Below are 14,542 nucleotides of genomic sequence, written 5' to 3'. Positions count from 1 at the left end.
TTTGGAGACCATCGAAATTAACTCTGTGTCACTGTTATTTTAGGTTTGGCCAAGTTCTTCATACACAAAAACAGAATGCAAAAATGTCCCCCGACAATGTTAACTACTTTGAAAACAATTTTGAACTATTGAAAAGAAAAAACCTTTAAACCTAATGATAAAAATTCAAAAACCAAAAAATATACCGTTTTATGAAGTTAATTTATGTATACACATATGTTTGAATTCAGCCATGTTTATTTGTTTGTATGTTTTGTTTGTTTATACTTAATAAGTTAAAAAAGATAAGATAAACTTTATTGATCCTCATAGGAGAAATTCCTTTGTCACAGCAGCCTAATACTTATAATGTAAAAATGGAAAAGTAAAATAAATATGTTTTTACATATTCTGTTTTTACTTGTGAAGCGTCTTTGAGTGTCATGAAAAGCGCTATAAAAATCCCATGTATTATTATTATTATTATTATTATAAATATGAATATAAATATACAGAAGACATCCACAAATAAATGAACGGCAGCAACAACAGCAATAACGTCTGGAATAATAATGGACAACATAAAGGAACAGTAGGGGTGAAAAATACACAACCAGAACTAAATGACAATATAAATAGAGTGACACTAGCAATGAGAATAATAAAATAAATAAACAAAAATAGGCAGGATGTGTGCGGGCTGGGACCGACAAGGATAAGAAAGACAACAGAGTTAGGGCATGGCATTTGAATTAGTGAAGTAGTGAATGGGGTAACGTAGTGAGTTTGTCGAAGCAGGACGTGTGCACCTCAGGCCGGTCAGAGTTGTGTGCTGTCCAGACTGCTGTTGTAGAGTCTGATGGCCGTGGGCAGAAAGGAATGTATAAATAAAGATTAAGAAAAAAAAAACATTGCCTGTAATGAAATACATGTGACAGACTACTAATCTATGTATTAAGGTTGACTATTTAGGGGTTCACAATGACAACAACAACACATAACAATATCAATAATAATGATAAATATAAAAAATGAATAATTAAGAAACAAGTTGACCGCAAACATCTTATTTTGTGATTGAGTATGGCAACACCACAGTGTAGTTAAACCCTCAGAACTGTGACTTCGATCATTATGGAAAAAAATACGACCCTCACCACTGCCCAAAACACGTTTGCATATTCATGGACCGCAAATAAAAAGCAATATGCAAAGAATTATATCAAAAACGCATTACAGGATTTGCTAGGTATTGTCACTCCTAAAGCATGGCAGCTTTTTATTATAAAGCGCTCTTTGTGAACACACAGCTAAGTCATGACTCTGCCGCCGCCTTCTGGAGAAGTTTATTTTTCCCAAACTGGCAATAACTTATTGCAGAAAACATATTGTTTTAACGGGCTGCTGTCAGTAATTTTGGATAGGAAAAATGCCGTAATAAGTTGCACGTCAAAAGGTTGAACGCGTAAACTGTAACCCTTCTTATTTGAACCTCGTTTACATTTTGTTTTGGACAAACCTTGTCGTTTCCGGTGTTATTCGTCAACACCTTTCATAATAGTTATTTTTATCTGTGACGCAGGTATCAACAGTCCCGCCTCACAGCCGCTGTTGGTTTATGCGGCCCTGTGATTGACAGGTGACGCTCCAAGTTAAACCCCGCCTCTTAACCGACTGCTCAATTGGGATTGGGTCGTGAGCCCCCCTCTCACCCATTAATGCAAACTTAATTTCCTGTGAAACTATAATGTATGTCTTCATCAAAAATCATTTGAGAGTGATTTTGGTCTAAAAAGAGAACACTCGTTTGAAATTTATGTGAAAAAAATATGGGACGGCGCAGGAGGTAGAGCAATCGTCTTTGGAATCGAACATTCCTCGTTCGATTTCCGGCACCTCTTAATGTGTCGAAGTGTTGCTGAGCAAGACACTTCTCCCCAGGCAAATGTCGACGGCATGCCTACTGCTCATGGTTTATCTATGATGGGTTAATTGCCGAGAACGAATTTCCTCATGCGGATTAATAAAGGATAAATTATTATGAAATATAGGTAGTCTAAAAAAAAAAAAGTCTTCCTCAATTTTACTCTTTCTCCTCTTTCCTTTCCTTGAGACCTCAATTTTGGCTTGTGCATTAAATCTGTAACTGCATCTACGTTTTAGAAAAACTGCTGCGTTGAACTCAAGGCCGTGGTAAGAAGACTGGAGGGCGATGTCAAGTGCTCTCTACGTCCATACCGAGGCTTAGAAACTCTTGAGAAAACCATTTGTGCCAAAATATATTAGAGCAGCTAGTTATTACAAATAGTCATGGTTCCAGGCATCTGGCCTATTTTATTTTTGAAAGGGCAGAAAGACAGAAGAAAAATCATCAAATAATATCAAAGTACATATTGACATTTTTGTTTTCCTCAGAAACAGAATAACTTAGAATACATTCTTGCACATGGTACGTATCAGCCACGTTCGTGAGGTCGACAGAACAGAAATGCGATACTGGAAAAAAAAGAACGCTTGGGTTGTAGGTAACCTGCTTCTCTTGAGATTTTACATTTTTTTTTGTGTTTACTTATAAATATCAGTATAAAATAATTCCTATTCATAAATCTGGTTTGTGATTGATTATCATATAAATCAGCTACATTTACGTATATATATATGTATATATACATATATATATGTCTATGACAAATTTATTAATGAAACTTGAAAGCAGAAATTCTAAGTAAACACGAACAGGCTTCTATTCTCCTGCTGCTGAAACAATGATGATGATGATAGTCATGATGATTGAAATACTGGGGTTTAGATCAGGTTTTGATACGTTTATGGTCACAGCTTGGGATTTGCATGTTCCCATTAAACAGAAACCCATTTCCCAGCAGGACCTCCTCTACCTCTGTCCTCCTAGCAGTTGCAGGACCAACGCCTCGTCCTCGGCCAGAGATAGGCCAGTGTCCAGAGGTGTTGCCTCCTCCTGCTGCCTCGCTTTCTTCCTTCTTCCCAGTGGTGGCTGCTCCTCCTCCGTATCACTGCTATGTTGCCGTTTAGCGGGCCGGCCGTAGTCATCCTCCTCTTCCTCCTCGTCGTCGTCATCCACCCGCCGCGGTTTGTCAGGGTCTGGCAGGCTGCTGGGGTCAAAATCGTCATCGCTGTGATTGGCCAGATACGCCACCACATCATCCTCCTCGTCGTCTGCCCTGTCTGACTCCTGGCCATGCTGCTTGCTTGCCTCCCTTCTGGCCGCCTTGGCCTTTAGCCTCCTCTCCCGGTGCTTAGTCTTAACCTTGCGGCTGTACTCCTGCTTGTCAAACTCCTGGTCCTCTCGCTTAAGTCGCTCCTTGGCCTTCTCTACGTTGATGCCCAACTCTTCCTCCTCCTCCTCCTCCTCGTCTCCAGCGGTGGCTGAGCGCTGGACAGGAGGCCACAGCTGCACTGCCTCGCCCTCCTCACTGAAGGTCATTTTGGTGTTGACCTGAAATTTCCTCCTCAGGACCTTTTTTGCTTCTGTGAACTTTGTCTCCTTCTGGGATTTGGCTTTAGCCTCTGCCTCGGGCGCTGCCTGTTCCTCAGACAGACTGAATACATCCTTTCTTTTGACAGTCAGCAGATCCAAGTCCCTCAGATCTTCCTCATCGTCCTCTGAGTCCAGGAGGAGTGCCGTTGGCTGCTGCTCCTCGTCTTCACCACTCTCCCTCTCACAGCTAGACTCCTCGGACTCTGAGCTCTCCTGAGCTCCTTTCAGCTGTGCCTTGAATAAGCGCAACTCCTCTTCCTCTTCTTCAGGCTCCTCCTCCGGCTCTGCCCTTTGAACCTGGGCCTTGCTCAGGAACCTTACCCTGGGGGCCACAGCCAGTCCCAGGGACAGAGCAAACTGATGGAGCTGCAGCTTGGCGACGTCAAACACGGCTTTGTTTTTCATCAGGTGCACTGAGCGCAGGTAGGACACGAAGCACCTCTGGGCACGATCCTTCTGTTCCTTTTCCTGGGCCAGGAACCCCTCCAGCTTCTGCTGCACGCTCTGCAGTTTCTCAGGGTTCACCTGGGAACAAACGCACAAATGCATCAGTAGCCTGATGAGAGATAGTCACAAAGATTGCTTTTTATCCCATTGTTCAAGTGGGGTTTTGAGGGTGAGAGCATTTCCTCTGTTCCACAAAACATCCCTCCCATTTGTGTTTCCACTTTCTGATGGATAAGGAGATGGAATAACCCGTTATTAAGACAATTATGTACCAAAAGGGCTCTTTGTATGCTGGCATACATTTACACCCTGTCAAATATTACCAGGAAAAACAATCAACAAGTTTTCTCAAGTGTAACTTCATCTTGTACCATGCAAATTCACGTAATCTTTAAACTGTGAGTCTAGGTCAGCATGGTAGCACAGTGGTTTTTGATTCTGCAAGACAACACGAGGGACTCTGACTAGAGCCTTTCTGTGTGGAGTTTGCATGTCTGTGTGGGTTTCCTCCAAAAGCACAATTGGAAAAATTGCCCCAGTATGTGGTTGGTTGTCTTTTTGTGGCCCTGCAATCGACAGGCAACTAGTGCTCCCTACCTCTTGCCCCACGACAGCTGGGACAGGCTCCAGCATCCTAAGTGTAGGATGAGCAGTAGATAACGGATGGAGAAAGTTTAAAGACAATGCACTCGACATTAATCTTTGCTTGCAAAAATATATATTTTAAAGTAACAGCTAAGCAATGTATGTGCTAAAGGAATTGAGGTAGAGTATGAAAAAATTATTATACATATCTTGTGATACTGTGGACTCACCTGGATCTTATTGATGGGGACCTTCTTCTCCTTCAGCTGGGCTATCATGCCCTGCTCCTCTGAGGGCAGCAGCAGTAGGAGGGCCTCCCCACCTTCCCTGTACCTAGCTGTGCGGCCCACCCTGTGGATGTAAGTGTCGGCATCCTCCGGACAGTCGAATTGCAGCACCCAGTTAACAGCAGGGAAGTCCAAGCCTCGGGCGGCGATATCGGTGGAGAAGAGCACGGCATTCTGCTTGCGAATGAAGTCGTTGTAGACCTCCACCCTCTTCATCTGCTGCTGCCTGCCATGTAGAGCTAGTATGGGCATGCCGGGCCTTAGGCGACAGAAGGCCCGGAAAAGGTACTGGACCTCCTTGCAGCAGGCAAAGAAGACAATGATTTTCTTCTTCAGGTGGCTCCGGATGAACGAGAAGAGCATGTTGACCTTCTGGTGTAGCTCACACACAACGTAGCTCTGTTCCAACGTGGCGGGCGTGCTGTACTTGGCCTTTTCGTGGACCCAAACATACTCGGGGTCTTTGAGGCTGAGCCGTGCCAGGTCCTTAACTGACTTGGTCTGAGTCGCCGAAAAGAGCAGGGTCTGCCTGGTCCTCGGGAGGTTCTCGACAATGGCGTTGAGCGTGTCTGCGAACCCCATGTCTAGGATCCGATCTGCCTCATCTAGGACCAGGATGTGAAGGCTGGAGGCGTGGAAGGTGGATGTCTCATCCATGTGCTGCAGCAGCCGCCCCGGCGTGCAGATCACTATGTTGGTGCGGTGGATCTTCTCTGACTCCGTCCTCAGCTCCTTGCCCCCGATGATGAGCCCGGCCGAGAACTCATGGTTCTTCCCCACCTTGCGAAGGACCTCGAAGGTCTGGTAGGCCAGCTCCCTGGTGGGGGATATGATGAGCGCGCCGAGGCCGTCCATGGAGCTCCACTGCTGCCGATACAGACACTCCAGCACCGGGATGAGGAAGGCTAGCGTCTTGCCAGAGCCCGTCTTAGCGGCGCCGAGCACGTCTTTCCCCCGCAGCGCGAAGCCGATCGTCTGCCTCTGGATCTCAGTGGGCTGCCTGTACTGAGACTCCTGTAAGCCTAGTAACGTTTTCTTTGAAATGGGAAAGTCCGAAAACTTGACGACCTCCTTGCCGTCGATGTCACCGTACCTGCTAACAAGCCGGTTGATGTACTCTCGCTCGACTTGCCACTCCGGCTTCTTTTGCCCCCTCTCTCGCTTCACCCGAGCTTTCGTCTTATTGTACTTTTTCTTCCACTTCTCGAAGTTTCTGACCGGGTCCAATGAGTCGTTCGCGGTTCTTTTAGCTTTAGACTTCTTGCTAATGCCTTTTTTATCCATTTTTTAAATCTCCACAACGACTTCAATGCAGATGAGGAGCACGCAGCAACAACAAGCCAGGTTATCAAAGCGTGGAGAACACCGCGCTTAATTGACGTCATCAAAACTCGACGGTCTTCTTGTTCTCTTCTTAAAAAAACAACTTTATCACACTACAAACCTAGTCTTCTTCTTCTTCTTCTTCTTCTTTCGGCTTTTCCCGTTAGGGGTCGCCACAGCGAGTCAACTTTCTCCATCTAACCCTATTCTCTGTAAATTTTAATATAACATAATATTTGCTTTTCTCTGTTTCATGTTACTTTGCCTTCAATAAATAAATAGATAAATTGAGGGGAAATTGTTTGCTATTCCACCTATATATATATATATATATATATATATAACAAACTCCCAAAACAATAATAATTGTTTTTTAAGATTTTCTCTTTTTGTGTTTAGTATTGTGTATAATGTCCTGTTGTCCAATTGTTTTTTTATGTCATGTTGGTACAAGGCATAACTATAAACTGAAAATTAATTCCTAGTATGTTCGAACATACTTTGCCATTGAAGCTGATTCTGATTCTATAGTGGAGAAAAACAAAATATTGGCTTATTTGAGGTGGTATTCCAGCTTCTGCTTATTATTCTTTTTTTTTATTCAAGAATTCAAGGATTCAATGTTTTAATGTTATTCCATTCTGATGAGAATGGAATGATTGGTCACAACACACCAAAAGGAGCAGACCAAATGACAGATGAACTACTACTTTAGTGCTTTATAAAAGATGTGTGATAACAGGAGTTTTAGACTATCTGAATTTGTGGCTCATGGGGTGTTTGGTTTCTTTTTGCAGACCGACATACAATATCAGCATACACACACAAAAAATAAATAAAATAAAAACACTAAAAATCTTTCCACTTAGAAGATCCCACTGCGTGTATGGAGGTTACAAAACCTTAACATGGTGAAACAAACAATTTTTTTTACTTTTTTTTTTAAAATTGAACATAAACATTATAAACAGATATACATATGTAGAAATAAACATGGCACGGTTGAAACGAATGTGGGATAAGGGAGCAAAGGACATAAGGACCTTTGTTCTGTATGTAATCAGAAGTTCAAAGTGTTAAAGGTTTGTGAGAAATGTTTAATGCTAGACAAAAAAGAAAGTGAAAAAAAATTAAATAAATAGATAGATAAATAAAATTAAAAAAAAACTTGCTAGGGCAATATAACATATATTTAACTTGGTGGTTCACAAGAAATCTCAAACATCAAACTGTATATTTTTTGGTTTTTGGATTTTTCCATAAGTTTTAAGGATTTTTGATATAATTCCAAATCGTTTATAAAGAACATAAAACTGGGGACACACTTTTGCATTCGTTTTTTTTTTGGATGAAGAGTTTGGCCAGGCCTAACATAACATTGGCAGATAGTTCATCTCTTTTGTTGCTTAAAAGTAAACCAAATGTAATGTCATCCCTTGAAAAGGAAACTGGTGACGGTCTTTAACCCATTTTTGAGTTTTAGCCCAAAAGCCCAGTACTTTTTCACATGAATGGTAAAACAAACAAGCCTGCTGTATTTTTTCCTCTTCATTTATGCATTTGGACAATTTAATGCAGGTGCATCTTGATCAAATCAAGTACCTGTATCACATGCACGGTCTATCGGTGTCATCCCTTAAAACCTAAATCAGTTTTATCTCAACCGGAAGTACATTAACTGTAACGGACACTGTTTTGAGACTGTTTCAAAACACATGATACAAAAATAGAAATGTTCTAAAATAGCAATTTTTTTCAACATGTAAATTTGGCCGTTAAATTTTCACTCAATTTGTTGAGAGCGGCGGCGCAAGTTGCTTGTTCAGTTTACATTCCAGTTCAGTAGATGGCGGTACAGCGCGGCGAAACCTTTTACCGGCGTCTCCCTAGACCCCAAAGAAGACGTACACATGATTCTGGCTACATAGTAAACAGGTAGAATCATCTCTTTGCAGAAGACCAGCGGAATAGCGATTGTTTTGGCGTCTCCAGCATCAGTCCTTATGCCAGACGAAGCATGGCCGAGAGACAGGACAATGAGGTGACGTCCGGCTCTCCTCAGTCGTTAAGACACCCCCGATTTCATGGCTTCAGGGGGGTAAAATACTCCCTATTTCCAATGCTCGCCCATCGGGTAACAACTTGAGAAAAGTTGCGTTTAAAGTCGACGGCATCTTGCATTATTATTTTAAAGAGCCACCGGTTAAAACGAGCGGTTAGCGCCGACATGTCCGGAAGAATTCGAACTTGTAATATCGGGAGGGGGTAATGTTAGCGTTAGCTCAGAAGCTAGCATTGACCGCGAGGCTTAGGCTCAACAGATTGCTTTTGTTTATTATTTATCGAACACCTCGGTTTTTTCTTGAAAACATAGTTGTTGTTATTGTAGTTGTAGAGTTTTAGGGTTAAACTTAGGGAATTTTAGTGATCCCTGATATTATTGCATTATAAAATACCACACACCATTTTCTAATTGCTCTTAATTATATCATTCTGTTGTTCTATATTGGCAGATTCAGAGCCGTTTAATTATTGTTAATTATTGTTATTATTGTGCTTTTAAAAAGTGGTATGTCACAACAGATGTATGCATGATTTGTAAACTTTGACAGTTATTCGAGCTCTGAGCAATATGTTGATTCATGGTGAATATTCTCCAGCTGTCATACCGTGATTTTATTTATTTTTATTTTTTTCTCCTAATTGACAAGTTTAAAACATTTATTTGCCATCTATATCCAACCAGGCATCTTCATATTTTCTGTGTGTGTTTCCGTCATTTTTTTTATTTATTTTTTTCAATATTGTTATTCCTCATTATATTTAGTGTCCGGGAAAAAGAATCCAGTTGACTTAATTTCAATCATCAGAATTTACAAAAAAAAGAAAAAGAACATCTGTTTTGATATGGCTAATAGTCACTTGTGAAACTCAAGAAAAATACTTTTTTGAGAAAGTCTCACTTTAAGAAACCATCTTAAAGCAGGGAAGTTGTCCAACCTTAAAATAAACAAGATAAAGTTTAGTTAAAAATTACCCAGATTTTGTTAGAGAATTATTTCAAAATATTGCATTATTTATTTATTTTATAATCTAGGACCAGAAGATAGATACACACACATGCACACATATATATGTATATGTATGTGTGTGTGTGTATATATACTTACATAAATATATATAAATGTATGTGTGTGCGTGTATATATATATCAATATATATGTGTGTGTGTGTGTATGTATATAAATATATACACATGTATATATATATATATATATATGTATACAAACACACACATGGGTATGTATGTATATATATGTGTATATACACATACATTTATTTGCGTGTGTAATTACACACACACATGTAAGAATATATGTATGTATGTATGTATGTATGTATGTATGTATGTATGTATGTGTATATATGTGTGTGTATAAATGTATTAAAAATATATCTATATTGTGGAATCTGAATATTCTCACACTCCTTTATCCAGTGCCAATCAGCCAATATTACCCTGCTCCCTCTTAGCAGTTGCAGAGGATCTTTTATTCTGTCCTTCTGTTGCTTTGTTGAGGTGGAGGAGGCCGACCAGATATACCTGCTGATGAAGGAGGAATATCGCATCTCCAGGAATGTGCGTTTGGCCTGGTTCCTCCGGAGGCTTAACCAAGTCATCCAGCCAACTTCACAACCAGAACCGGTGAGGTTCTCTGCTTTAAAATTAGATATCAGAGATTTTTACTCTTTTATATTTGAGAGCTTGTTGGTTATGTTATTTGTTTATTACACTGGAAAATTGTTCAAAACTGAAGAGTAATGTCAAATCAGTGCATCATAAAGTCTGAGGTGACGTACTCAAATGTTCACAGTCTGGTAATGATCAATTCACTTTATTTAGAAAAGGTAAAACAGCCAGGAAAATTGGAAAAAGCCTGCATTGGAAAATTTTAATTAATTTGTCTGTTTGCTCATTCTTTGCACCTGTAATTGGTATACGGCATATTCTTCCTGTAGGTACACAGTAAATCCATGAGGGTGATATTGTAATGAGATATCAGGTGTATTATAGCTATGTGTTTTCAAGGTAACATAATATGGGTCGACATGGATGAGGGTGCCATTGTAACTAGGAGGAGGAGAAGGAGGAGACTTGCGTTATGAAGTTGTTCTTTTTTTTTTTCATGTATAAGTTTCAAAAAGACAGCAAAAACATTTGAAAATTCTCTGTGATACCAGAACACATTGTTGTTCCCATAAATTATCTCAGAAACACTTAGAAGTAATACCCTCCAATGGCTTTCTTGATCCGATTCGCAGCTGAACCCGGAGAATGAACTGGACCTACTGAGCATCTTGCCCAAAGGATGGCAGCCCGACTTCCCCCCTGCCTCACACCCCTACATAATTATGCCCTCCACACGGGCCACTTTTGTGGCCCGGCGGTATCGCTTCATCATTGAACTGGACCTCAGCCCCTCCACCGGGATTGTGGTAAGCTGGAACAGGCCTCAAATGCATTATGCCATGAATGTCTGCCTTCTCAAGAGTAGTAGAGTAGAGATACTTTATTGATCTTGAAGGAAATTAAGGTGTCTAGCAGCATACACATAATACACAATTCACATATCAGACATTTTGAGCACATCTACATGCATACAACCGGTCACGTAGCCAGAAAAAATAACATAATACTAATAATCCAGTGGGGTAAGAAAAGGGTTTATCGATCAAGATGGTGGCGGGTGCACAACACGAATATCAGCGTCCCTTCAGACTTTGCAAAATAGCAGTGTTATTTCTATTCTGGGTTTGTTCATTCAGAGCAGTTTCTGTCTAACATCTATACCAGCCAAGATCTTTTGGACATTGGATTGCAGACATCTGACTGTTTTAACTGCAACCTTCGTTTCATCCCCGAGTTAAGTTAAGATCACTCGACACTTCGAAGGCTACTAAGCCCAGCGGAAGTGCTCACAGGCGGCACAGAGACCATAAACTAAGGCGGGGTAAGCGAGGACTGAGAGACAAGCTACAGTGAATACCACACTGGATCAACACCCTATATTAAGGTGTGCAAAATTTATAGGCAGATTCTTCTCAGGAAAAATGGGCCAAAAAAGAGATTTAACTGACTCTGATAACTCAAAAATTGAACCATCAAACGTTTTGTTGCAAATAGTCAAGAGGGTCGCAAGAAACCTGTCGAGAAGAAAAGATGCAATTAACCGACAAAGATTTGAAAAGAATCAAACATGAATCTATCAGGAACCCATTATCCTCCAGTGCTGCCATATTCCACAACTGCAACCTACCAGGAGTGTCGAGAAGTATGAAATGTTCAGTTGTCAGAGACATGGCCAAGCTGCGAAAAGCTGAAGCCTGACCACCTCTGAACAAGACACAAGTGGAGACATCAAGAATGGGCAAAGAAATATCTGAAGACAGAAGTAATGCTGCAGCTGTCCAAGCTGCAAAGAGCAGAACCCCTCAGGCTTCAAAGCAAGAGGAAAGAACAAACAAGAACCTTCTTCTACAGCAATCCATACACCTTTGGTCCCGTCTCTTGGCCCAAAAGAAGAGTGTGACCCTCAAGGTGCCCATAAAAGACTAGGAAGAACTGAGGAAAACTTACTCGGGTGAGCGGCGACATGAGCCAGTTACCATCCTGAAAGTTGAGAACAACAATACTGCCTGACAGCACCTGGAAACTGGTATTGTCACACGTTGTACCAGTTCACCCCCGGTATTTGTCATGGCAATGGAAATTACCATAAAAGCATCTTGTGGGTATTGGGAGGCAGGAGAACCAAGAGTGACCTCTATCTTCCTCTCAATACAGCTTACACGATGGACGTGACTATCATCACAAAAACAAAACCATACACGATTGCTATAGAAACTCCAAAAAACTCGCAGGGGGGCAAGATTGGAGTTAACAGCTCCAGTTTGGGCTGTTACTCGGACTGATGTGACCGCTGACCATGTAGAAGGTCTTGCTCATGACCAAAATGCCTCAGCAGCGTTGGAGTCTACATTGACGGAACACTGTCGCTGTCCCTCCCTAGTCTGGTTGACGAGTTCAAATGCACAAAGGTGAGGCTGGACATGTAACACTTGGATTCCTAGGATCCTGTCTTGTGAGAGTTTGCCTCCTACAGTAGCAACAAGGAAGAAATGAACCCCAGTCACAGCTTTCACACAGGTGAAATCTGTGCTCCTCCACCAGTACATAGTGGGCCTCATCCAAAAAGGCCGAGGAGGCCTTGGCCTTGAAGTGGTAATGGCAGCCTGGCAACAGGCATTTTCAGCTGAATGCCGAACCATGGTGGTGGTCACTGGCTCTGGCTGAGGAACAGTGACACCGCTTGGTTAGCTAAGGCAAGTAGCTTACAGCTAAATGCACATCCAGGGTTGATCAACCTTTGGTGGCCCTACCTCAGCAGAGTGTGTCTTGTGATAAATTACAGAAACACCATGTGAAGCTGAGGTACACAACTAATGATGTGTCCCAACAGTAAAGCCACACAGCGGCCATCCCTCAGATCCCGAAATTTATCCGTACCCCTACCTTGGAGCACATACAATAAAGGGACATGAATCTCTGTAATCATATTAAGGATGCGATTTGATTGTGTAAAGTGCTTCCAGAGAGCTTCTGTCCTGTATCGGTGCAAATGTAGATATAACAGATCAAATTTGAAGAAAAGAATCACTGGTGCTCCTCATATTAATAGAGCAAGGAACATTTCATGTTCTCCTGTGTTCTCTCTGTTTTCAATGTTCTCCTGCTGATGTTCTCTGTGTTGTCTCCATGTTCTCCTGTCTGAGTCTTCTCTCATTGTTCTTTGGTTTGTTATTGCTCTCTTCTCTTGCTCGGATTCTCTGTTCTCTCCCCATGTTCTATCTGTGTTCTCTCCTTGTTCTCCTGCCTGGGTCATCTCCTTTGCCCTCTATGTCCACTTGCATTGGTTCTGTGTATGTTCCTCAGCCGAGCAACCATATCTCAAGAAGCAATGCAAACTCCTGGGATTGTAATACACAGTCCTTTCACTGAATCTGAATATTATTGCAAAAAAAAAAAAAAAAATTAAACTGAATTATTGGAACAACCCTTGCTTTTAAAGAATGGTTAAAAACACTAGAAGGCAAACAAGGAAGCATTGGCAAAAAACAGATATAGAAGTTCGCAATTGAAAAAAGAAATATGAGATGCAGCCCATCATGCAGATGACATCCTCACATTTCCATGATGCTTTTTGAGTGGTTCAAACTGTCCATCCATTCGCTTAGAAACTCACCTTGTTTACTCATCACACAGGACGACTGCACCGGGGAGATGATCTTCGATGAGGTGTTCCATGCCCTGTCCAAGTGTCTGGCTGGCCTGGCCCAACCCTTCAGAGTACCTGGGACGGATCAGCTTTTCGAGCCAAAGATCTTCCTCACCATCTTGGTGTACTCATCAATTATTGGCCTAAGTTCCCATCAGGTCATTGGCTTTCCTGCTTCTTCAATGTTGTTTACGAAACCTGAATTGGAACACATGTAACTGATATTCTAAAAAGAAAGGCCAGCTTTAAGTATTCCTCCAACCATTATTGGCCCTTAGATGGCCGTGTAACTATGTTTTTACACATTGGTTTGGATACAGGTTGAGTTCCATCCACATCATTTGAGATTTCTTTATCTCTAAACATTCTAAGTAAATAATATGCGGCCATCCATCTTCCCCTGCTTATCTGGAGTCAGGTCGCGGGGGCCGCAGCCGGAGCAGTGAGGCCTAGACCTCCCTCTCCGCTGCAACATGGTTCAGCTCCTCTGGGGGGACCCCGAGGTGTTCCCAGGCCAGTCTGGAGACATGGTCTCTCCAGCGTGTCCTGGGTCAACCCCATGGTTCTTCCCAGATAGACATGTCCAGAATACCTTCCCCGGGAGCAGAGACTCAATCCTGCGACCACCGAACTAGATCCACTTGACGCCCTGGCCGTGCTTAGAAATCCTGTCCAAAAAAGTTATGAACAGAATTGGTGACAAAGGGCAGCCCTGGTGAAGTCCAACTCTCACTGGAAATGGGTCCGACTTACAATTGGCAATGCAGATCAAGCTCTGTCACAATCATACAGGGACCGAACAACCTGTATGACAGGGTTTGGTACCCCATACTCCTAGAGCATCCCCCACAGGATTCCCTGTGGGACATGGTCGAATGCTTTCTCCAGATCCACAAAACACATGTAGACTGGTTAGGCAAACTCCCATGCCCCCTCGGCCCGAGGGTATGGAGCTGGTCCACTGTTCTCTGATGAAAACCACACTGCTCCTCCTGGATCTGAGTTTCAAAGACCTGGCGGACCCTCTTCTCCAGCACCGTTAAATAGACTTTACCAGGGAGGCTGAT

The 14,542-nt window shown here is 42.1% G+C and overlaps 2 protein-coding genes across 2 annotated transcripts in view; one reads left to right on the top strand and one right to left on the bottom strand.

Moving 5' to 3' along the window:
* Positions 1 to 2,291: 2,291 nt before the first annotated feature.
* Positions 2,292 to 6,168, bottom strand: ddx10 (DEAD (Asp-Glu-Ala-Asp) box polypeptide 10). Its single transcript, XM_086146315.1, has 2 exons — positions 4,759 to 6,168; positions 2,292 to 4,021 (listed from the first exon to the last, which is right to left on the bottom strand). The coding sequence occupies exons 1-2, from the start codon at positions 6,097 to 6,099 to the stop codon at positions 2,873 to 2,875; spliced, it is 2,490 nt and encodes an 829-aa protein (XP_086002441.1). The 5' UTR covers positions 6,100 to 6,168; the 3' UTR covers positions 2,292 to 2,872.
* Positions 6,169 to 8,127: 1,959 nt separating this feature from the next.
* szt2 (SZT2 subunit of KICSTOR complex) overlaps positions 8,128 to 14,542 on the top strand; it is a 154,546-nt gene continuing 148,131 nt past the window's right edge. The window contains exons 1-4 of the mRNA XM_086146303.1: positions 8,128 to 8,179; positions 9,719 to 9,844; positions 10,462 to 10,635; positions 13,463 to 13,633. Coding sequence (XP_086002429.1) covers positions 8,156 to 8,179; positions 9,719 to 9,844; positions 10,462 to 10,635; positions 13,463 to 13,633 — 495 coding nt within the window. The 5' untranslated portion in view covers positions 8,128 to 8,155. The remainder of the gene's footprint in view (positions 8,180 to 9,718; positions 9,845 to 10,461; positions 10,636 to 13,462; positions 13,634 to 14,542) is intronic.

Source organism: Fistularia commersonii, chromosome 1, assembly GCF_037954325.1.
Source record: "Fistularia commersonii isolate RoL2024-O1a breed Wild chromosome 1, RoL_Fcom_v1.0, whole genome shotgun sequence".
Classification (NCBI taxonomy): Eukaryota; Metazoa; Chordata; class Actinopteri; order Syngnathiformes; family Fistulariidae; genus Fistularia; species Fistularia commersonii.
This window is presented reverse-complemented; position numbering and strand designations above follow the sequence as displayed.

Excerpts from the sequence above, each read along its gene's own strand:
- ddx10 (XM_086146315.1), bottom strand. The coding sequence starts at position 6,099 with ATGGATAAAAAAGGCATTAGCAAGAAGTCTAAAGCTAAAAGAACCGCG. Across the intron at positions 4,022-4,758 it reads TCCCCATCAATAAGATCCAG|GTGAACCCTGAGAAACTGCA; the intron begins GTGAGTCCACAG and ends GTTTGTTCCCAG.